The sequence below is a fragment of the Poeciliopsis prolifica genome, unplaced genomic scaffold, assembly GCF_027474105.1.
Source record: "Poeciliopsis prolifica strain line A6 unplaced genomic scaffold, Auburn_PproV2 SCAFFOLD003, whole genome shotgun sequence".
Classification (NCBI taxonomy): domain Eukaryota; kingdom Metazoa; phylum Chordata; class Actinopteri; order Cyprinodontiformes; family Poeciliidae; genus Poeciliopsis; species Poeciliopsis prolifica.
The window spans coordinates 934638-960198 of record NW_026562378.1 but is presented as its reverse complement, the minus strand read 5'-3'; the positions used below and the strand labels follow the sequence as shown (position 1 = coordinate 960198).

Here is a 25561-nt window from a genome sequence, read left to right as displayed (position 1 = left end):
GAGAAACTCTGTCATTCGGGAGGGACTCAAAGTAGAGCCGCTGCTCCTCCGCATGGAGAGAGGCCAGTTGAGGTGGCTCGGGCATCTGGTCAGGATGCCTCCTGGATGTCTCCCTGGTGAGGTGTTCCGGGCACGTCCCACCGGGAGGAGGCCCCGGGGAAGACCCAGGACACGTTGGAGGGACTACATCTCTTAGCTGGACTGGGAACACCTTGGGATTCCCTTGGAAGAGCTGGAACAAGTGGCTGGGGAGAGAGGGGTCTGAGTCTCCCTTCTGAAGCTGCTAACCCCGTAACCCGACCACAGATAAACAGAAGAAAATGGATGGATGGATGGATGGATGGATGGATGGATGGATGGACGGACGGACGGACGGACGGACGGACGGGCGGGCGGATGGATGGTTTTGATTTCTGATTCTAGTTTGCATAACTTTGTGTTTTTATGATGTAAAGCGCTTTGAAATATCTTGTTGCTGAAATGAAATTGATTGATTGATTGATTGATTGATTGATTGATTGATTGATTGATTGATTGATTGATTGATTGATCTATTGTTTGTTTTTTGTGGGTAAATTACTTAACGGTACTAATCCTATTATTATTAATCAGGTGTGGTCAAACACACCTGAACCAAGTAGCTTAATTACCTCATCAGTGTGCAGTGAAGGCAATTAACAAGGTGACAGGTGAACTATCATCACCTAACAGGGAGCTTTTATAGGGAGAAGTCGGAGAACCTGAAGAGAACCCGCAAATGTATGTTTTACTGTTTGAACATTTTTGATTGATTCTTCTGACATTTAGTTGCATATTTAATTTGTTTTGTGTTTGTCTGGTTCATTGATCAGGTGAATGTTATATGTGATGTGAAGTTATTTTAGGTGTGAGTGTGTGGGCAGAAAATAATTGCAGATGGTTTTAGGTTTAACTAAAGACATGTCGAAGTGACGTTTCTCCAGATTCCCTGTTTGTTTGGGAACAACCCTGAATGGAGCTGATTGTGCCGTTTGCTGATCAACAGAGATTTTAGGAAAAGGCTTATTGAGATTCAGCTTTTCTCCAGGTGATTTGAACATCACCTGGAGAAAACTTGAAAAGGTTTTTGGTGTATTTGAATTTGTGTGAGTGTGTGTGTGAGTTTGGTCTTATTGTTTGCTAATAAAGTAGTTGTGGGTGGCTTTAGGTAAGGCAAACAGCATGTTATAGAGGGACACATTCCACCATCTCCCCGTTTGGTTGGACTGAGGTGGTTCAGCTCCATCACAGGTCTCATCTGCACCACATCCATGATCCACAGTGACTTCAGTCTCGTCCACATGATGGTCAGATGTGGAACTGAGATCTGTGGAAACTCTCAAACTCTCTGAATATGTCTCTGATTGACCAATGTCGGTACATTGGTCACCAGCATGTGGGTCACCCTGGCTGAAGGAGACCTCTGTGTCCTTCACTGAATGGACAGGTGAGGAGGAAATAACATCCAGCATTTCATCAGGTTGGCCTCGTTCACGTTCATCTGTCTTTGGTGGACTGGCTGACTTTCCAACTTTGTCCTCCGTGCTTTTAAGATTCTGCAGCTCCTTTCTAAGTCTTAGATTGTCCAGCAACAGAGAGACATTTTCTTCCTCCTTAACTTGAACAATAGACTGAATTTCACTGTGTTTGTCCTTGAACCTTTTAGCTTTCCTCAGCTCAAGCTTGAGCTTCTCATGTTCTGCTTGAAGTTTGCTGTTCATCTCACTTATTTCCATCCAATTACTTTTGATATTTTTCAGTTTGCCAGTCCAGTATTTTTCCGTCTGAAGCTGGTTTTGGAGCTGGCTGATTTTAATCTGTAGGTTTTGGGTGTAGCTAGTCATAAAGTTGGTTTCTTTTTCCCAGAGTTTGTCCTCTAGACCTTCTAGCTGTTTCTCCAAAGTCTTGTTGTTCATTTCTAAGCCTCTGTTGTACCGTTCCGCTTCTTCACACTCCTTTTCCACCTGGTTTTGTATTGAAAGCTGCTTTTGGACCTTCTGAATCTCCATTTCCAGCCTGGTGTTTTCTTGTGTCAGGATTTCTTTCTCATCTTCTGCTGCCTGATATTTTTCTTTCAGTTTATTGGGATTCTTTAGTTTCAAAATTAACTCCTTAATTACTGTTTCAAAAGCTTTGTTGCTTTGGATAATTTTCTCAAGTTCTTTCTGTTTCTTCTGGTATTTATCCCTCAGGGTAGCTTGAGCTTCCAATTGTCCTTGCAACTCAGAAAACTCCTCTCTTAAATGTTCATTTATCGTGCTATAAATGAATATCTGGCTTTTGAGGTACATGTAATCTTCTTCGAGACGTTCCATGTTTCCGAGTTTCCTCTGCATTTGTCCCGTTTGCTCGGTCAAATTCTCCTTCTCCTCCAACATATCGGTCACCTCCAAAAGCAGAGAGAGGACTTTGCCAAAAATGGCCTCATCTTTCTCCTGCTGAGGGGAAGGCTGTGGCGTCTTGTCAGGATGAAACATCTTCTGATTGCTTCCAGCAATTCTTGTTTCGCCAAAACTGAGTCTGCAAAAGTTCCGAAAACTTTGTAAGATCTCTGTCAGAAACAACTGCAGAATGAACCTGGAAAGAATTCCACCAGAGATCAAAAGACTCAGTGACATCATCAGTGATATCATACTCCATAAAAACTTTTTTTGTAGTCAGTTAAAAGTGCAGGAGTTCCAAACTAGTCTTTACGGGTAACTCTGAGATATTATGTATTGTTGAGGGACAATGTACAATACACCTGGTTTTGTATTGAAAGCTGTAAACAACCTGGATAACTAATAATAATAATACATTTCAATAAGTTAGGGTAATGTGAGTTATGAATTATATTCCATATTTATCCTATTTTTGCTTTAGTTTTTATGTTTTCCTTTTTTTTTGAAAACCTAAAAATGGAAATTTAAGGATGAACAAATCCAACAATTTATGAATGAGTAAACAGGAAACATTTATTACATCATTCTAATAACTTCTCAGCTTCCATATCACATACCACCTACCTGTACTTTAGTGATTTCTTCCATTATATTATGCAATCTTAGAAGCATAGAAGTACAAACAAATACTTTGTAATTATTCAACTCATTTTATAAATAAGAAAAATACTGAAATAACATCATATTCCTTGAGTGCAAGTTTGATTATTTGCAGCAAACGGTGCATCTGCAACTTTCTTTTTTTCTTTTCTTTTTTTGACATGAAAATGTGCTTGCCTCATCATCAATACAGTGTAGATCTGAAGTGGTGACACGTTTTTTAGATCTGGGCTGAACATATTTACAGAGAAAGAAGCAAAATGTATAGATTTTGTAATTGCAGCCCAGAGGGTGTTTCTTCAGCGAAGTGCATGTTTTATAGCCTGCATGCTTGATTTAACGATTAATTGAATGGTGAATTAGTTGACAATTATTTCAATAATCAATTCATCACGATTAATTTGGTTAATAGTGACAAAATAGTCATTGTCTACTTTTCTTTTAAAAATAGAAAAACAGTTTGCGGATGGCAAAACTCTTTCGATGGCGAGTCACATGAAGAAATAGTCTCTGTTTAAAAAGTTCCAAATATGGTTTAGTTACTACTCATCTTCCACACAGTTTCAGTAAACCTCTCCTCATCCTGCAGCAATGACAGAACAATGAGAACATCTGGTGGGAGGAGGCTGTGTGCACATTTTAAAGGTTCACGCCATTGAAGTCGTCTCACATCATCTGCATCAGAGAGGCCAGAAAGAATAGCATCGTTTCCTCTGCGTGTCTGTGGGACTATTCAGCCTCAATAGCATCCAGACTGGTGTGAAGCCTTTGTTCGGCTCAGCTGTTCTCATCTGAAAGCTCCATCACCTGCAGGCGCTGCCATGGCAACTGGCTCTTTGATGAGTTTTTATTTGGCAGATACCTGTTCAGGATGAACGATAGGAGATAATTGATTTTCTGGCTTTTTGTTGTGCTAATACAGAGAAGAACTGATAGCCTGATAGCCTGATAGGCTACAGCTCTGACTGTAATGAAAGAGAAACTGCAAACAAAACTATCAACCTCATCACGCTAGTATCGCCCTGATGCCAACACTCACTGTGATCTTGATAGTATGGATATTTTGTTTCTCTCAGTGTTTATGATTCATTGTAACTCAGCCTATCATGGCCTCTATCCATCAGACCTGCCTGGTTCCAGTGCCACTGATCACCTCCACAGCAGTTATAAGCTGGTCTGATCCGCCTTTTATTAGATAAATATCTCCACCTGTCTGTCTGTCTGCTGTCTGTACCTGGAATATTCTCTTGTTGATCTTCTGGAAACAAAAGTTTCCCTTTCTGTAACATCTTCAAGTTGTATTTGGAGCAAAAGAGTTAAAAAAAAAAAACATCCCCACTTTGCGGTAACTTTAGAAAAATGACCAAACTTCCTTGACTTATTACTTCTTTATGTCATCTTTGCTTTACTCAGTGTTGTTTCTAATTTAGTTTTCTTAAAAATGTCTCTTTGTCATGACTTTATGTGTCATTTCTGATTGAGGATGACAGCTCAGTTTTTGGGGCTTATTATGAAATCTCAGCTTTTTTTTTAGCAGCTTTGTTGTTTCACGTGGGTTAGTCGTCGTGTGTGGTGTCCTCTGTCTCCTCTTAGGTCCATTGGTTCTGTGATAATTATGTCACCTGATTGTTGGTCTTGTGTCTTTGATGATATTTCTGATCTCATGATTGTTGCGTGTTGGAGTGAGGTGGAAACCCACAAACCTGACCCAGTTCCACCAGTTCTGTCTGGACAAATGGACCAGAACTCCAGCTGGCTGTAGTGAGAAGCTCGTGGAAGGAGACCTAAAAGAAAAAAAAAGAAATACATGTACACTTCTGATTTTGAAGACATTATTAAGTCATTTTCTGACATATTTTCTATGATTATTGTGATATTTAAATAATAAAAATATTTCTGGTCATTCTAAATGCCCTTAAGCAATATAAGTCTGGTCTGATTTAAAGTCAGACAGTGAATTTAAATCCATGGTGGTATAGTTCAAGAAAACACTTGATTAAAGGTTTTGTTTAACAACTTTTCTTGCAAAATCGTTTAGATTAGTTGCATCAAGTGTTATGACCTGAACATTAACTTAAGTAATATCTTTAGTCGGACATAAAAGAACTCAAACTAACTGTGTGTATAGTATTTATGTTCAGCATGTGTGAACATCTGGTTTCTGCTGCGTATATTATCCGTATACAGTCTGTTGGTATCAGTATCTGAGTAGAAATGATTTCAGGGTCAAAGGTCTTTATCTGCTCTTATTTTCAGGGTCGGAAAATGAACAATTTGGAAATTTCCGTATTAGATGGCAACTTCTGGTGGATGTTACAGTAAAACCACATATTTAATGGAATATATATTTCAATCTAATGGGGTTCTTTGCACCAGCCACCCTGAAACAGCTTCATAAACAAAATCTCTAGAATAAAGCAACCATCATGAAGGAAGTGATATCTGGAAACGTCTACCAGACAAACACAAACCACAGTGAAGCTGACTTAGATCACTCGAATTATGTCCACTTTATCTAAAGGAAACTTGGAGCTTTCTTCCCTTTGCTTCCTGGGTGAGGAGAACGACGCGTCCCGAAACGGCTGAAGAACTTTCCAGAAGGACATTTAATCGTCTGCTGACGCTGTGAAGCCTAATTAAAAAGCAACCTCGTCTCACTATGACTTGCTGATTTCCTCACTGGCCGGCACAAGTCACATGGTGGAATTATGCAATCGAATGTCCCATTGCTGCTGACACAGATCACCTTTTGTAGTGTACTTTCTGCAAATCATTAACCTAGCCGAACATAAAAAAACTTCAACTAACCGCATGTCATTTTCATTCATCTCACCTTTACTGAAACAGCCTGTGTTCCTCAGTTATTGATTGACTTTGAAATACAGGTGTTTTTTTGTTTTTTGTTTTGTTTTGTTTTTTGTTTTTTTGCAGGAAACAACCAGTTTGTTTCCTGCGGAGAATCAGGAAAGTCATGCATTCTGTATCTTATCCCTGCAGGACACACCCTGAGGAAACACACTCACAGCTTAAGCCCGGAGAACCTAACAGTCATGTTCTGTGAGAGAAAACCTTCAAAAATGAACATGATCAAATATTTCCCACCTTCCACAGGACTCAGAGTGGAGTTAAACGATTGTACACCAGCTGGAGGGGTTTTCTCTATTCTTCATGTTTTTGACCACTTGGTGTTCTGACTCATGCATCGGTCACACAATGATCTGTACAGTTGTCTCCATACGCTGACTGTACAGTGCTGATGCTGACAGTCATCAGCCTGTAGAGGGCAGACTTGTCCAACCAATCTCTGCATCCCATGTCTGCACCTTAAAGAGGCAGGATTATGTGTTTCATCAATTTAGAGCGCAGTCAAGTAACTAATATTCTTATATTAACTTCAGTTAATATAAGAAATACTGAATATTTCAAATATGACTTAAAATAAATTAGACTTTATAAATCAATGCCTTGAATTTGGGCCTCTGTTTCTTTAAGAAGCTCCTGCTCTTTCTGAAACTCTGCCTTCAGGAAGTCATCACAACAGTCTTTCTCTTGTGTGCTGTTTACAGTCATTCTTTGACTCGTTTCACAGAGAAGTAACTTGTATGATGAGCTCAGCAGATGTTCATTCCACCAGCTGTTTGTGAATGGCTCCTTCGGCTAGTCTAGAGGAGCTGAATGTGGAAGCGGTGGCTGCTGCTGTGTGAGGCTAAGGCCTCAATGTGTGGTTCATGCTTTGCCCCTGCGCCACCACAGCACCCTCTTGAAGGTGGAATTTAAAATTCATTCTTTACGTTTCAGACTTTTGGAATTTGATCTGGATTGATCTTTTCACAGATTATCTGTTTCGTATTATTAACATGACTCAATGACAGTTTTAGCAAATAAAAAAATATTTTTTATAAAAGTTCCTTCCTGCAGATTTAAAGGCCTATTAATGCTTACATACACACATAGGCTATTTCATACTTTTTCCTATTGTCATAATATGATTTTTTTATCACAAAATTTTGGAAAAAAATACTGCCTCATTTTGGATCCAATAAAATGCTATGAATTGTTCTGATATGTACGGGGGGTCATGGTGTTGACCTGAACTCGTCTGTCTGCTTCAGTCAGTGTTACAGCTGTAAGCCCGGGGTCCGGACCCTGTGTCTGTCTAAGCCTGTTAATTCACCAACCAGATACAGGCTGGCAGCTGTTTGTGCCAACCTCTGACCATGGAATGAGTCTGCTCGACACTTCTCGTTAGACCGGCTGGCCTCTTGGAAAATGTGCTCCGGCTTGTTGACCTGGCAGCCATTAGCCACCATTCCATCCTGAGACTGTAAACACAGACAGGCTTCACACCAGCCTTCCATTAGGCCTCAGGTTTGATCAGTCGCGTGCTTCCAAACCTGTCCTGACTTCTCCTGGGGATCTTGATTTGTGACTCCTGGGACGATGGATGTGAGGAATGCAGGGGAGGCCAAAGGTCAAAAGTAGCTCTGTGAGTTGTCCTGTACTGCTCTAATTAGCTAAAGGTGGACTCAAGGAGTTGTGAGATGTTCCTTCTTGTGTTTTATGGTGTTGAAGGTTCAGGAAGCGTGTTACACATCATATCAGTTAGATTACTGCACTTCATGTGCCTGTATAGAAAGCAGTTTTACCATTTAATAAACAAAACACACTTTTTTGAAAATATTAATACATTCTTATTTGTCAAAATCAAGCTATCAGTGATTACGTTACTTGCATGGGACGGTGGTAAGTCAGTTATATTTATATTTTTATTAATATAATAAAAATATATTAATAAAATTTAGAAATCCTAAATCCTTTCTAAAGTTTCTAAAGTTCCTATAAACAAGAATGTGAAGTCATCTTCATTGTGGCCATATCTAGATCATGAAAGTTCTCAAGGGCTGGTTCATAAAACCGTTTCTGACTTGAGGCAAAGTGAAGCTTCAATGAAGCAGAAGTCAGAAACACTGCCGCCTGCAGGGCGGAAGTAGCAAAACTCAATGATTTGGACATTGTTGAAAATGTGCAATAAACTCACACTTATGCATTAGAGGGTTTGAAAATGTGTAGATCTGTTGATTTTGTGTGAATTTCCACATTTGTGGAATAGCATAAAATTGATGTAAAGCAGAATATGATTAAAAACTGCTATGATCTGACTGCTAAAATAATATTAAAGCACATAACTGTTTATCTTGAAGGCTCTATTATCTTGCAGGCCCTCTAGATTGTAGTGTAGAATGGAGAGGGCCACATAAAATGCAATGGTGGGCTGGATTTGGCCCCTGGGCCCTGAGTTTGACAGGTTCTATAAAGCTTAGGTGGCTATTTTGACATTTTAAACCCAGAATGGGAATGTATCCAAATATCCATAGACCACATCTTCATGGTACAAATCAATAATTCTGAAATCTTAGGCATTATTGTAAATAATGTTTAGATATCTAATAGGTAAATTACATCACATTTTCCATACATATATATTTGGTTTTCAGCAATAGATATTCACAAATACATAAAATAAAATTCTGGACATCCAAAAAAGATTTGGTTGATATGTTTTTTTTTATCTTAGAAGTGTTTTTTGGGGGTTTTTCTTACATTGTAATTTTGTGCTTGCTAAGCTTACCTTCCATGTACGTGTTTGATGATGACAGAAAGTGTGCAGGTCGTGTCAGTTCAATTTCATGTTTCTTTCTGTGACAGTTTTTCCACATAATATAAAGACTAATATTCAATGTAGTCAACTGTAGTTTATAGTTTCTGAAACAAAATGATGATATGGATGACAACATGTAAGTGTCAGTTATCACAGGATAACAATGTTTGTGTATGACAACATAAGACAATTCTTATGTTGTCTTGAAAAAAAATTACAGAAAAAACAAACATTTTCATACTTCATACAGAAACAAAGAAAACTTGTTCTCATTATAAAAGTAAAATGTATTATCTGTTGAAAAAGAATCTTTTTTATTATTATCTGGAGCATCATAAGGAACGTGATTTGGAATGGGAATAGCTTTCTAAGCTTCTGTAAGTCGGTTCAGGATGTACAGTATGATAATGAGACGCATTCTACCATCCTAACTCTGAATTCCTTCATTTCTCTAAACATGTTTAGACATGCAGAACTCTACATCTTCAGTCACTATTTATTATAGTTTCACTGAGATCCATTTTATACTTTTTTTACTACCTCGTTTTTTTACATCTGGCTCTGACTGAAACACATAAAGTTCCTTGGCTCTACTTTGCAACAAAACATTATTCTGATGATGAAAAGCTGTTTTTGACACTTGGTTCTGTGAATAGAGAAGAATTACTTGTGTATTTCACTTTAGATGCTGAAACCCTGGCACAATGTGAAGATTTAACAAAATGTGTTTTTTTTTTAAATGCTGCTTTTTTCTCTCTTTTTTTGTTAGAAGACAAAAGGGAACATTTTATTGGATAGATTCCATAACAAAAAAAAAAACGTTCAGCAAAGCAATAAAACAGAAGTGCTCATTGTAACTAAAACTCTACTTACCATAACTGCTCCTCCACCCATAGCTCTGTTTAAGTGAAGAGAGTATTTTTTTTTTTCTTTTTTTGTGACCCTTGGCTTTTGTTCTGACCTCTGGCAGAGAACCCAGTCAATCACTAAACTGGGAGGAAAAACCTGACCAGCCATTAAATTTGTCACACTGAGGTATAACACGTGTGAGTGTTTGCAGGGTTGAAGTTTAGTAAAGAAGAACAGAAACACCCCGGATGAGGATTTGTTTGTGACTTTAAAATAAAAGCATGGAACATTCTTCTTGAATTTTTCTTTTCTAGCTTTTCCAACTTTTTCAAAGCTTTCCGTAAATACAATTTATTTTTGTTTCCTAGAAATTGCTTGGTAACTTGTGTTTCAGTTAAAATGATACATTTCAAAGCAAATCATAATAAAAATTATTTATAATTAATTAGTTTTGTCTTTTTTTTTATGCAGGACTTTCATTATGTTTATTATATTGATGTTTTTTATGTGCCTAGAATGACGTAATTAATAACTATATAAAAGTCTCATTATGGGAATGCATAATGTTATTTTATTTGCCTAGGTATAACATCTTACCTAATCTAACACAGTTGCTGATATAATTTTGAAAACCAGTGGGATTTGACTGTAACCAGCCAAACTGCTTTTGACTACACCAGCTAGTAGAATATATTTCACACTTTTTTATTTGTTTCATCACTGAACAGTAGTTTGTTTCTGTTATAAGTCTGTTTTATAAGACACTGCATATGTACAGCAGTCATGCAAATTACATGATGTATACATGTCACATACGTTCCCCGTTTAGAACTATGGGTAAAAATTTAAGGAACCAACAAATATTTTTAATGTAATTTATATGATAAAAAATCAGGTTGTAGTATTTTTTCAATTTTTTAAAAAGAAATTGCACTGAATTTCTGGAGTGAAAAGTATCAGTAATATAGTTCTAGATAATTTTTTATAATTATTTTGCAAACTGATTTTTTAAATTTTTTTAAAACTTTTTTCAAAAAAATACCAACATCCCATAAAATACTGAACCCTTTTGATACCCCATTTGAGATGGTGTTAAGGGGTTATCCTTGAAATAAATAAATAACTATATTCATCCTCATTTGAACATATATTTGACTTTATTTTAACCTCTAAAAATGGAAATGTGTTTTTGTTATTACAACATTAAAACAAGTATTTCTAAAAAAAATATTTATTATTATTAGGTTTTTTTTTTTTTTTTTTTTTTTTTCGTTTTGTTTTTTCAAATGGTCAGGACTCGGAGTAAAAAAAAATCTATTTGTTTTGTGCAGCTTGTGAACCTGATCCGGTCCCTTTCGGGGAAAGCTTTTACTTTGAAAAAGGTGACCGGAAGTCCACCCGCTGAGACAATAGCTTGACGATTTACTTAAAGAGTAACCGCAAGCCTCTGGGTTTTGGGCAGAAAGGGGTTAACTGAGCGGGAGGAAATGCCCGCAGGGTCACATAAAAGCCCCTTAACGGAACCCGGCAGCCGGTGACCTCCGCTCGGACGACGCAGGCAGTAATGAAGTCCGTCCGGCTGGTTTTCCTGCAGCGCACAGAAACGCCACAGTAATTGTTAAAAATACAGGAGGACGGCGGGCTTTTCGCTACGGCTGCCGCCTCCCCGCCCCCCCCACCTTTTTTTTCTCTCTCTCCTTTTCTTTTCGTGGCTTTGTCCTCCGGTAAGGACATGCAAACATGCGCGAGGAAATAACCAGGGCCGGGAGCTGTGAGCGGGCCGGCTCGGTGCTGTTATCGGTAATAAAGTAGGAAGAGGACGGACGCCGGTTGAGCCCGGGCAGCAGTCGGCCCACACACTCAGAATGAGAAAACCCAGAGGGATTCGGATGGTTTCTGCCCTGTGTCTGGGATGCTTTATTGTGGTCATCTTCTACTTTAACAGCAGTCTGAGGCCAGGTGAGCGATAACACAAATAACATGCATAACCCTGTGATGGAACAGAAATACTCGTCTGTGTTCCAGTGTGTCCGTTTGACATTCATCTTTATCTGGGGTAAAAAGCCCAGTCTGAGCCTGATTCACCAGAACGTGTTGGATCCCAACCAGAGACAAAAGAACACCTTCCAGTCAAATCCATTCAGGTGTGGCCAATCCCATCAGGTTGACTGCAATTATCAATCATTAGATGTGAAGCAATCATTCCTGCAGCCATCATAATACATTCAAATTGGAATTCATTTACATTTAGGTCATTTTCTATATTTATATTTTAAGAAATCTTATTTTGTGCTTCAGTGGACCCTGTTGTGCACATGTGCATTCTGCACATTGGAGCACTAAGTCATTTTCTGAATAAGTCCATTCAGTCTTTTTCAATATTTTGTGTTTCTGTTTCCATATTTAATGCTGTATCTAAAAATGGAATTTTATTAAAAGTATAATCTATATTACACACATATGTGAAGTAGAAGGAATGATGAGATTCACATTTTTCCTTCTATTATTATTATCATCATAATTTCTTTGTATAAATAAAAATGTAAAACCATTGGTATATGAATCCAGCAACCAAATTGCTCTGATACTCATTAATAAAATCCAATGGGACCACTAATCAATCAGAACAGTACATCCCCTGGAGTGACGCACGGTAGTGGCAGCAGCATGCTGCTGGGAGGCTTCAGCACAGCAAAGTGGGGTGGAGTTAATGGACACTCCTGCACATCCAAGAGTGTCCTGAATGTGAGTGTCATTTTCATATATATATATATATATATATATATATATATATATATATATATATATATATATATATATATATATATATATATATTTATGGTTAGGGTTATTTATTATTTATTGGACTTACATTTATGTCTTGACTGAAAAATTTCAGCCTGAACATTACTCTCTGGAGCGGGTTTTCCTGGGGGGCCATGGCCCCTCTGGTCTCCCCTTGGGGGCGCCACTGGACCAATGGTGAAATAGTCCAATGGAGTGTAAATTCTTATTGCAATGCAGCATTTCCCTGTTTGTGTGCATCATTGATTATCACCGTGGTTACTCTCTGTTCCTCCTCATCCACACAGACTGTGGAATAACAGAGGGATATCTGGTCCCTGCTGTGATGTCACAGAGTGGAGTTATGTGTCGTAATAATCATAGAGATTTCTTCTTTGTACTGTTTTGTAGCGTTTCCTGAATATGTTTTATCTTTGTGGATTTTAACCAATCAGATGCTTCATAGTGCTGGACGTCCTGGTTAGGATTATTTTTGCCTCCAACATTCAACAGCCCACAGCTCAATAGTTCATCAGTTTTATAATCCGGACGGAGCAGCAGCTGGTTTTAGCAGAATGTCCAACACAACATCAACCCAGCTGTGATCAGCTGTCAACATTACAGTCAACTAAAACAAACAAAATAATAACGACTGAAATTGAGAGAACATTTCCATTCATTTAAATAAATGTCAAAAATGATGGTAATTATTGGTGGAAAAAGTATGACTTAATGTGGAACTATATTGTGTGTTTATAAAGCTTTCTAAAACTTACTGCTATTATAGATATAAATAACATGCATAACCCTGTGATGGTTATGCATAAACACAAAAATGAAATTCTTCATTTTTGTGTTTATAAATTTGTCAACTTTTATAACCGATTTCTTTTTTCTTTCCACAACAGCAGTTTACGTCTAAAATTACTGCACTCCGTCCTCATCCTGGTGGTGCTGGTTAAAACCTGAACTAAAGTTAAACAGTGTTACTAGCAAACCCTCTCTAAAAACTAATTTAAACAAACTGAATTAAACAAACAAAATATCATAATGAAAGAAAACTAAACTATAATGAAAAGCCCCATTATTCTAACGCTGATTGGAACATGAAATTATGCTGTTACTATTGGTGGCATATAATAGCATAATAATAATAATGCAGGCACACATTGTGAAAGATCAATACATTTTCATTCTAATGAACATTTAGAACTGAAACTGGAAGACATTTAAACATCCAAAGAAATAAGTAAGTAAAATAAATGAAGTTTTTGTAAACAAATTGTCCTTCAGAAAATGAAAAAAGTCACACTAATGGAAATTATTGAGCTTCTTTTAAATTTTCATAAGACTAATTGATTTATTGCAGCAGGCGTAAATGTCAGCCAAATTTTATCTCTTGTGAAAGTTGTTGTGTATTTAAAAAAAAGCGATGAATTGTATTCAGTTTTTTTAACACGTCAAAATCCATGTAACCATGGAGATGAACGTGTCAATGAAGGGTTGAATGAGTGAATATCTGGTCCCTGCAGTCAGTTTTCTGCTGACTGCTCCTCCTCACCTGCTGCTGTCCTGCCTCGTGTCCCGGATCCGTTCTGGAGCGTCTGCAGGAATGAAGCCGTGTGCAGAACGGTGGAACACTCACTCTGGTATTTCTGCTTTCATGCACTTCAATGCACTTGGAAAGCAGCATGCTTTTGACAAATTAATACAGCCTGTTGGCTTTCAGTTTGAATAGATTGATTTCAGAAATAAGCATGAACACTTCATCCATATTTGGAACAGCTGAACAGTTCTTTTCTGCTCACTGTGGGCTAAAGGTCAGGCTGTTTGTCTAAACTCTTTATGAAACAGCAAGATGCTCAGTAAACGGAGGAATACTCCACTTGCACTTATAGGATTGCAGTTTTTTATGTACTTTGGAACTCTGAACCCACAACACTAAGCTACGGACTCAGTGCGGCTCTCCAGTGCATGTACTGCAGATGTGAGCATTGGTCCACTTTAGTCCAAGAGAAAAGTGGAGATCTTCAAAGAAACATCCTGATAATTCGATTCACAAATACTTTATTTTTGCCAAAGAGAAATTACATGTTGTTATAACTCAAATCATGTGCAAGCGGTCGGTTTGGAGGCTGATGCTGTAGGCAGGAAGTGTCTCCTGTAGCAGTCAGTTTTGCAGTGAGTCTGAAGAGGCCTCTGACTGATACAGGTGCTGTATTAGTCTCACAAGCCTGTTGCAATGAGCAGGTCATCTTTAATTGAGAGATGAATTAAAATGAGCTCAATAATTTCCGTTCGGATGATTCATATTTTTTGAAGGAAGATTTTTTTTTCAGACTTCATAATCCTTTTTATCTATTTATTTCTGTTTTTGTTTTATATATTGTATTTAGTTTCTGTGTTTTACTTCAAATATTTAGAAGTTCCAGTGTTGAGAATTTTTACAAAATGAGTTGATCAAACTTGTATTATTATGCCATTTTAAATATTACTTTAAAAATGACTCAAAGCTACCATTCTCATCTGATAAATCAATAAACAATATGTTGCAGTAAATATGTGATCAATATCAGTAGATAAGTCCAATAAACGGGTCAGTAATTTCACTGAACTCTGATCCGGAGCTGCATAGCATTCTGGGGGATGTAGGCTGAGGAAAGTTGTCACAACTGGCTAAACAAAGTCGATGACATCAACTAGCACGCTCTTGGGTTACCTAGCAACAACCTGGAGGCTGCAGGCTGGATGCTGCAGGTTGCAGGTTGGAGGCAGAATTTATTTTTAGATAAATATCAACATTTCTCAGGAGTTTTACAGAAAAATCTTGACTTTTCAAACTCATAAATTTGCAAGTTTTTTTAGAACATGTATTTTCTCGCAAGATTTCATTTTGTTTTTCATGGTTTACATGGAGCTTAATGCTGCAGGTTCTGGCTTTGTGTCTGAAAAGGGAACTAGATGACCAAAAGTTCGATTTAAATTCTTCTATAACCTACAACCCACATTATTATAATCGGCTCTTACATTTTGCAATAGGATTTTATTATGTTTTGCATTGATCATTACATAATGTTTCAGTGATGTTTTATCACTTTTTGAAGATTTTACTGCTTTATTACATAACAGCATCACATATGTACTGCAGGACGTGTGTAGAGGACTGCTCTCCCTCAGCCTGTCTGAGGTTATTATACAAGCAGTCCTCTGCTTCCTCTGAATCTGATCAGGACCATCTGTTTTGAAAGCTGTTATTGTCAAATGATTTGCAGATTTGCCCTGTGGCAGATAAAACTACTCCTGGACTTTTTCAGAACCCATCAAAACAAGCAGCACAGATAACATTTCCTTCAGCTAAACACTCTCCACATGGGAACACAGCCCACCTGGACCTGACGGCTTGTTACTGAGCACAGCGTTCCACTCACAACTATACCTGACAGACTGTTCTATGCATGATGATGCGATGGTTTGGTCGACGGTCTAGTCGAGAGACGAGTAACGAGGAATAATAAAGTTGGTTTCTCAGCAGTTTTTGTGACCCTGCAGTCCCCCAAGAGATGGACTTATGCAACTGAGGAAAACAAGAGAAATCCTCCCACACTTTGTTTTCTTCCAAACAAATCTCTGCTCATGTTGGAGCTAAATGTTTTTCTCATCAGCTGTGTGTGTTTGGCACCACATGTACCAACGTCCAGGCTGCAAACAGATGCCTGCAGAAACTAATAAAAGCAGACGCAAAATTTACATCATGCACGCTGTTGCAGATATAAAAAGACCTACTTGTAGAGAAGCCTGAATTTGACATGTATGGACGCACTAATCAGATCATGTTTTTGTTTGTTGAATGGGGAAAGGTTCCACATTTAGACGAGACTGCTGACACTTCGTCAGCATCAGCAGCAGCGTGAAAAAGCAGAGCGAGAAAAAGCAGAATAGAAATGGTTTTGTCTAGTTTTCTTCTTCTTGTGTTTATCAGCTTTTTTGTGGCTCAATTTCTAAAAATTAAACAAGCGACAAAAGGTGAACTAATTAAACGTGGTGGTATTTATAACAACCATCAAACTACGGCTCCTACAGCATATTTAAAATAAAACCATTGATCAATACGAGAGAAAATTGCCCTTCCTTGCATCTTGACATAATTAACAGAAACTGTTTATAGATTTGTATTATGGAGAATTTATGTATCAAACATCAGGTTCAGCTTCAGGTTCGGTATACGGGAGGGGAACATAACAGGTTTATTTAACTGTAATGTCCTGTCTGAGATCTGGAGAGTATTATATTTGTAAATTAATAACTTGCTTCTATGTATTCCTTGTAGAAATGTGCAATACATGCTTGAACATTTTAGAATAAAACTAACATTATTCATAATCATAGTATTTAGAGTGAGTGAGAAAGACTTGATTGGTGATTTTTACTGTTGAGTTTTGTCCAGAACTACTCTGGCTCCACACTTACATCATTTCTACACTTTTTGACAGGTTAAGAAAGATTTACACTCATGTTTCACATAAAAGGATGAGGCTTTTACTTTACAGCATTTCTAGCAAAGTGACTCCTTGGCATGAAAGCTGAAGGGGGGAGAGAAAGAGGGGTTGTTTCCCCAGTGGGATTCAAACAGAGCTCCGTTCATAGCCAAGACAGGACGAACATACATGGGCCTTCCTGCGTTTTAATTTCCTGCGCTGTGGTTGTGTGACTCGTGGAGCTGCAGGGTTTTCACACCAGACCAGGTGAAACCAGAATGTTTCAAATGGAAAAGTTCCAAAGCGATCGATCAGCGTCTTTAGCTGAGCTTTACTGAACAATTCACTTCTCTCCCTCTCTCTCTCTTTTAGATGGATATATATATATATATATATATATTATATATAATATATATATATATATATATATATATATATATATATATATATATATATATAATATATATATATATAGAATCAGCAGGTCAGACCTATATATATATATATATATATATATATATATATATAATATACCTATATATATATATATATATATACCTATATATATATATATATACATATATATATATATATATATATATATATATATATATATATATATATATATATATATATATATATATAATTATATATTACAGTGATTAATATGGAATCAATCACTGTAGCTACCGGATACTTATTCAGTAGAATAAGCTATCCAGTAGAATAGGATAGCTTATTTTACTGGAATAAGCTATCTAATTATTCCGGTAGAATAATTGATAGCTTAATGTCCTAATATCTTCACCAGAGAGCCACTCAGATTTCCCATGATGCTACATTAGCAGGGAGATGATGTCACACAATGTGTGCATTCAGTGTGTGCCATCTCAGCTTGTTGCTGAAGCTCACTGTCTGCCAGGTGTTAGTCATTTCCTAAACCCAGGCAGACATTACCTTTGCTCATTGGCCTTTATATGGAGGAGGAGAAAAACGTGACTTTGGATGTTTTAATGCATGAAATGTGGTTCTGAGTCAGCAGATAAATCGAAGTGTTAAAGAAAAATGTTGGGTTGGACCTTCTGCTGTCTTCGTTGCTCTTCTCTGCTTAGCAAGAAGAGCAACGGTGGAAAATAAGCGTTATCCTTGTATTTGAGTTATAAGCCAATGCAGATTGTTTCTGACATAGCAATGGCCTGGGAGTAATATTGAGAGACTTTACAGTATTTCCACACTTCTTCCTCAAAAACTGCAGCTATCTGGACGATCTGTTCCAGAAGCACAAGTACCATCAGCTAATTTAGGAAGGATATTTTTATTTTTTATTTTTTTATATGTCATTGTAATGGTAAAAACCATGTATGATTTAAAAAGAATAACAAGAAATAAAAACAGAAAGTGTGTATATATATATAGTAGCTGGTGAATAATAACCAAACATGAGGACAGATCATTTATTAAAACATCAAAACCTTCCAGCTTCACTGCACAGAGTTAAAGCTCCATGGATTTATAACACACTATACTAAATGTTGTGACTTTTCTGAGAATGGGCTTGAGGGAAATGTAAAGTTTAAAGCACTGAATGATGTTTTTTTTGTTGTTGTTGCGTTCAGATGTGGGTCAGTGTAAAATCCTCTGTTTTCTAATCCAAAATGTTTTCATTGGCTTTTATGATCAGCATTATAGAAATAAAGACTTGAAATAATCTGAGTTTCATTTAGTGAACTGAATTACTGAGATACATGAACTTTTTCATAAAATTCTGACTTATTGAGTAGGACTGCTTATAGATCATGTAAGAGACAGGCATATATATATGTAGACTACATCAATTTGTTTTGACACATTACATTTTAGAATTTACAATCCTGTCTGCCCTTCATACTCCCAGTGCAGTCAGACATTACATTTTTACAGTGTGTGTGCTGTGTGTGTGCTGTGTGTGTGGCGCTCTGGGCTCTCTGGAGCATAGCGAGTGAGTAATATGTGAAACGGCTGCAGCTCGTCCTCTGGAAGAGCCATAAACTGCCAGCTCTGCTGCTTCATCTTTTTCTCAAATGATATTAATTTATAATAATCCACTCATAAGTGGAGCAGTCTCTGGTCTGTTTCCAGATGTTAATATAACATCTGGAGGTTTTATGCTGCTGTTTATGGACTACATGTGTCATACCTCCTATTACAGAGTAGATATTAATGAGAAATAAAATGTTGAATTGAGGTCATTGTTAAGGAGACCCATTTTAAATGAACTCAGAACTTGATAATAAAAAAAGCTTGAATAAAGGCTCATTTTTATGCAAGTGGATATATTTATAATATTTAGTATAATATGTTTAAGGGTTGATTTAAGTCAAATGGATCATTGAAATGATAAAAAAAAAAAGAAAAGTGAATATATGTTTGTTTTTTGTTTTTTTAATCCAAGATAGAAAAATCCTTCTTTAAACTTTTTTTAAAGAAGGATTTCTTTACATTCTTAGCATGTTAGCTGTAGCTTACAGTGCTGGTAAAAATAGAATGACACAACAGCAAATGATAGAGCCAAGGCCCATGTCACCTTTCCATGGTTCATATTTCCCTTTCTAATTCATGCATCATATTTCTGAAGCTGAATATAAAACGGGGTTAGCCACTAAACCAGTGCACAGTATTTTTGGAAGATGAGAATGATTTAAAAAAGGATCTTAAATTTAAGGGTGCACTGATTGAATTTCTCTGGCTGATCTTTCAAAGGTCTGACCTGCTGATTCTGAATTTTGATTTTATTTCTTTCATTTTTTTTATTCTTTGTCTGAAAAGTCATTAAATATGGCAACAAAGTAAGTAGGTTGGCAACACTGGGCTGACTATCGTTACCTTACACACTAACGTGACCTAAGATGGGCTTTACATGGAAGTATCTGTTACCTGCAGCTCACCTAAAATGAAGTGACTCTCGGCCGATTTGTTGGTCTCTGTTGCTTAAAATGAGAGGATTTTGTAGAACAGATTTCTCTCCTTGCCCTTTTTGAGTTTCTCCGTTGTTCCCTGGTCCTCCTGGCTTTGAAAGTCTGACAAAGTCATTCTTAATGCAGATCTTTTTAAGTTTTCGGGGATGTTGTGTGGTTCCTGCTAGTTGTTTGGGCAGTTAGATGTTACAGATTGTTGCACTAATCTAGCAAAGCAAATATATGCTTCAGCAAGTGTGAGTGTTCATCAGTGATTGTGTGTGTGTGTGTGTGTGTGTGTGTGTGTGTGGTGTGTGTGTGTGTGTGTGTGTGTGTGTGTGTGTGTGTGTGTGGTTGTGTGAAATGGTCTGTGTGTGTGGGTGTGGGTGTGTGTGTGTGTGTGGGGGGGGGGCTGTGGAGGGGTGTGTGTGGTTGTGTGAAATGGTCTGTGTGTGTGTGTGTGTGTGTGTGTGTGTGTGTGTGTGTGTGTGTGTGTGGTGTGTGTGTGTGGTTGTGTGAAATGGTCTGTGTGTGTGGGTGTGGGTGTGTCTGTGTGTGTGTGTGTGGGGGGGGGGGGCTGTGGAGGGGTGTGTGTGGTTGTGTGAAATGGTCTGTGTGTGTGTGTGTGTGTGTGTGTGTGTGTGTGTGTGTGTGTGTGTGTGTGTGTGTGTGTGGTAAAACGATGCCGACCCGAAGGCTCAGACTGATCCTCTCCTCTTCACCCTGAGCCTCCTTGTTAGGTTAGCTTTGCACTCAGCCGCTTTATTCATTCTTAAACTTCAGACTTTTTATCCTCATTGTTTGTTGACGTGTTGTGATGCTAGAGCATTGTTGACTGTGATTCCCATCTCTTTAAATATGCCAACACCTACTAATGTCTAGTGTGTGTATTCTGTGAGCTGAACATTGTCACTGATGTGTTTTGTTCTTCAGAACATTTGTCGGAGCGGAGCGGTGGGCAGAAAACCCGGAGGAGCCCCCTGCAGAGCCTCTATGAGGGGGAACAGGTCAGTGGTGTGGGAACACGTTCCCTTCTTTCAGAAACCTGAACGCCGTTTTGTTTTTCTTTGTTTCTTTATTTTGTGGCAACGTTAAAAGCCCCTTTGATTTTTATGTCTAGTAGTAAAATTGCACTGCTTCAGACGTTTTGTGCCTTAAGACGCGACTTTGCAGATCAACGCCATTTTATATTTGATTTAGAAAGAAGAACCACTTCCCTCTCTTGCAGTTAATGTTGAAACATTTTACAACTACATAAGTCACAGAATATAAGTTATTCTCTTAATGTATATTTTTCAGTTATTGATCTAATTAACTCTTCCCATTTTATTATTGTTCAGAATGTGCTCAGAAATAGTTTTTTGAACTATTTCAACCTTCTCTTTGAATTTGATAGTTATCAATATTTTTCAATTTTTAACAACAGAAAGCTTCACCAGATGACGAGACCTTTAAATATTCTATTTTATCACCTGCATTTTATCCTTTGATTCCTTCCTTGTTGGTTGTGTTGGTTGTACACTGAGATCTCAAACCTATCCACTGTTTGTGTAAAGACACAACAGTTAGACAAGTCTGTCTGTGTGGAGAAGGAAGGTTTAATTTTCATAAAACAAACAAGCTCCAGCAGGTTCCCCTTAAATTTAACTGCTTGTAATAATTTCTAAATTTTCCTTCCTCCTGATAGAAAAACTTGCTAATCTCTCAGGATGATAATTAGGAGGTAAACTATTGGCCAAACGTGTTTGTCTGTCCCAACTCAATCTTCTGCAGCTCTTAAAACTTAGAGGTTTGGGAAAAATAAGCAATAAATATTGCAGAGTAAATAGTTAAAGTGGGGAAAGTTGGTGTTTAACAAACCACCAATTTATCATGTTTCCCCTTCTGAAAAACGGAGAGATCTTGGCTTCATAGAACCTGAGCTCCTAGTGTCAGACATTTTGAGAAATTTAGAACTTATTGAATTCTACAATTTTTACTTGAATTTTAAATCGGTATTAGTTTTGTAGTTTCTCAATTCTACCCAAAAACAGATTTTTGTTTTGCTCTCAAATTATAGTTTTTGTACTTTAAGAAAAATATGCACATAAATTTGCTTTGTTTTTTTTGTTTGTTTTGTTTTTTGTTTTTTTAATTATTATTTCCATTGTCTTGTATTTTGTAGATGTCTATAAATTTTGTCCGGATTCTGTTCTGATTTTAATAAAATAATTTTAAGGAAAAAAAAAACACTTAGAGGTCAGCAGTATAACGATATAAAAACCTACGTAATAAAAGGTATTGATATTGGTATCAGTATTAATGATATTGGCCTTTACTTACTTGGTATCGGCTCAATATATTTAGTATTGTTCTCTATTAAATATTTAGTAGAGTGCAGGGAATTCTGGGTAAAATACAAACACGCATGTCGAGTGCTACCAGGAGGAACGAGCCGAGGTTTTTTACCACAGCAAAATCCTACCACTGCTAAAATCTGATGCCACTTCATTTTTGTTTACATAAAGAAGGAATATTTCAAAAATGGAGCAATAAAGTCAGAATAAGAGGAACGATTAAGACATTTTATGGCCAGCAATGATGTCATGGTCGTACTCACCATGTGATCGGATGCAGCACATGTTTCCTGTAAGCTTCATAGCGCAGCTGGTCCAGTGATATTTAAAATGTCTTCCAGTTTCAGATTATTAAAATTTAAAATGTATTGACCTCTGAGAGGGTGTTCTTGCATTATGATGTCATTGTCATTATATTACTTGAAAATGGTCTCAAAACAAGATCATTGTTTACCGCAATATCTTTTGGGGTAGTTTATCATCCAGTAACATTTGTTAAGGTGACAGGCCTTGTTGCATTTGGTTCACCTGAAAACCAAACCCTCTGTGTTAACCCTCAGCAGCAGTACCAAACCCTGCTGCTGTCTCCCAAGGACATGTTTGACTTGGACGGTCCCAATTGCTACTAATGTCCCCTCATTGTCCACTTGGACAGACTTAAAGGTGAGGTGTAGGTTTATGTGAGAGTATGGGCCAGGTTCTGCTGCTCAGAGCGTAGCCCCTCAGTGTTTCCTGGATGTTCCAGTGCCTGTCGGCAGACACAGAGAGCCAGTCATCGGGTCGGCCACAGAGTCAGACTCTGAGCTGTGGGGCTGTGGCTGCTGCAGTGCCAAGCCGGCCCGAGTAAATAAAAAGAGTAAATAAGACATTTGTGCCAGTAGGAGAACAGGATGAACTAGATGACCCCTGGTCTTACCAGATAGCTGCACGTTCCAGCGGAGGTGAGACCACCCTCTGTGGAGTCAGAGCTTCACTCACCATGGAGAAGCGAAGTCCTCATGACATGCAGAGTAACTGACTGTCCTGCATCTGATTTAATGAGGAGGACATCCTCCGGTACAGTGCATCCAGAAGGTATCCACAACACTTTACTTTTTCCACATTTTGTTATGTTGCAGCCTTTTTCCAAATAGAATTAATTAATCATTCTCCACCTGAGAGTCCAGACTTGAACCTCTCTACCGTTTCTAGGGACTGTGAACACTGTGATGCAGCCATGTTTCTAGTATCTGTCCCAATCTAATAAACTGTAAAAATAAATAAATAAATAAAAAAACGAAAGTGGAGCTAAGTTGGTGACATCATATTCAAAAAGACTTGAGGCTGGAATTGCTGTCAAAGGGAAAACAACAAAGTATTTATAACAGGCCGTGAATGTTAATATAAATGTGATTCTTGATTTTAAATTGGCAAAAATCCTTTACCACATTGTCATAATGGGAGATATTTGTGTATATTGTTGAGTAAAGAGATTCATTAGTAGAATCTGGAATAAGGTTTTCCAGATGTGCTGTGTATTATGAGCCCAACACCAAGTAGTGCAAATGTGTAAAATCGTAGGAAAATATTACATGGTCCTAAAAAACAAACCATCGGATATGTGTGACATGCATTTATCAAAATGTCATGACTGTAATTTACAAAGTGTGCTACTTTTCTGTCCAAAATCATTCTGAAACCATCCAAACCTGAACCAAATGAATCAATCTGCTCCTGTTTTTTTTTCCCCATCAGGTGGAGTCTGCTGTGGCAGCCGTCCATCAGGGTCGCCGGGAGCTGCTGGAGGAGGCCTGTCGCTCCTACACCCGCAAACGCAGAGTCCTCATCCCCGAAGACCTGAAGCACATTATTGTGGACGACCAGCATGGCCTGCTGTACTGCTACGTGCCCAAAGTGGCCTGCACCAACTGGAAGAGGGTGCTCATGGTTCTGACGGGAGTCTCCGGTGACCACAAAGACCCGCTAGCCATCCCCGCCAATGAGGCCCACGTCCAGGGAAACCTCCGGACTCTGTCCGAGTACTCCACCCCCCAGATCAACCAGCGCCTGCGCTCATACCTGAAGTTCATTTTTGTGCGTGAGCCTTTTGAGCGGCTGGTCTCTGCATACCGCAACAAATTCACGCGGAGCTACAATACAGCTTTCCACAAACGATACGGCACAAAGATCGTCCGCCGGCACAGGCCAGACCCTCGGCCAGAAGCCCTGGAGAAAGGGGACGACGTCTCCTTTGAGGAGTTTGTGTATTACCTCGTGGACCCCGCGACCCAGCGGGAAGAGCCCTTCAACGAACATTGGGAGCGGGTGCACTCGCTGTGCCACCCCTGCCTCATCCATTACGACGTGGTGGGGAAGTATGAGACGCTGGAGCAGGACTCCCGCTATGTGCTGCAGCTGGCCGGGGCGGACCAGCAGGTCCGCTTCCCCGCCTCGTCCAAAAGCACCAGGACTACTGGAGATATGGCGGCCAACTTCTTCCAGAACATCAGCCCCTTCTACCAGAAAAAGCTCTACAATCTGTATCGCATGGACTTCCTGCTCTTCAACTACTCGGTTCCTGCCTACCTCAAGTTCAGATGAGGCCGGGACGTCTTTCAGACACAAACGTATGGACCTGCTTCTCTTTCTGCTTTCAATGAAAAAACATGAAGTTTTTATATCTGAGCAGGTGAGAAAAACAAAAGTTGGTGAGGACATCCCATGAGGAGATGGGAGTTTCTGCCTCCCGAGGCAAATGAGATTTTATGGAAAACGTGGAGTTAACTGTTAGTCACTGGCTCTGAATGTGTGAAATGCTGTTCAAGTTTTGGTTTTCTGCTGTTTCAAAGGTGAATTTGCACAATAGATAATCTCTCTGGAGCAGTGGTGTCCACACTTTTTGCCATGTTGGCCAAAATTGTAAAGCGGAAAGTATCCATTTGCCACACAAACTTAAATTTTTTTTAAAAATGCTAGATCTAATTGAATTGTTTTGTTTTAGGTTCTTTGCTCGACAATGAACTATAGATGGAATGTGTCAATGATAGAAAGAAGCTATCATTACATAATTAATGTAAGACTAAATTATACTCACTTTTGCCACCATTTGTTAGCAAAGTTTGCGTTGTTTGGACAGCTCTGCTCTAGAGCGAGCAGGAGGAGAACGAATCGTATCCAGATCGTGTGTGGACAGCGAATGTCTCCAGACATGTGCCTTGGATCGTGGGCCTTCATTTTGTCGCTTGGCATAAAGACAGTTTTTCTAACTGTGACTATTGTTCTGGGGGTTTTTTACTGTAGGAAAAGATTTTTTTTTTGTGTAACTATTATTTTAATTTATTATTTCTAGCTCTAAAAAAAAGCCAAACCAAACTAGATATGTTCTTCCATGTCTTTCAAATAAATGCATTTTCACCAAGATGGTTCCATGTGTTTTATTTAACTGAACAAATAGTTTTTTTTCTTATTTTTACAAATGCAGAAGGTC

General features: G+C 38.2%; 1 protein-coding gene across 1 annotated transcript; it reads left to right on the top strand.

Annotated features, from left to right (window-relative positions):
- Positions 1–11024: 11024 nt before the first annotated feature.
- Positions 11025–25492, top strand: LOC129352595 (carbohydrate sulfotransferase 11-like). Its single transcript, XM_055021664.1, has 3 exons — positions 11025–11526; positions 20693–20766; positions 23830–25492. Exons 1-3 carry the CDS (start codon positions 11433–11435, stop codon positions 24673–24675), a joined length of 1014 nt encoding a protein of 337 aa, XP_054877639.1. The 5' UTR covers positions 11025–11432; the 3' UTR covers positions 24676–25492.
- Positions 25493–25561: the final 69 nt, after the last annotated feature.

Bases quoted from the DNA above. Each gene is read 5' to 3' on its own strand.
- LOC129352595 (XM_055021664.1), top strand. From the start codon at position 11,433: ATGAGAAAACCCAGAGGGATTCGGATGGTTTCTGCCCTGTGTCTGGGA. The intron at 11,527-20,692 runs GTGAGCGATAAC...TTTGTTCTTCAG, and splicing joins TAACAGCAGTCTGAGGCCAG to AACATTTGTCGGAGCGGAGC. The intron at 20,767-23,829 runs GTCAGTGGTGTG...TTTCCCCATCAG, and splicing joins GCCTCTATGAGGGGGAACAG to GTGGAGTCTGCTGTGGCAGC.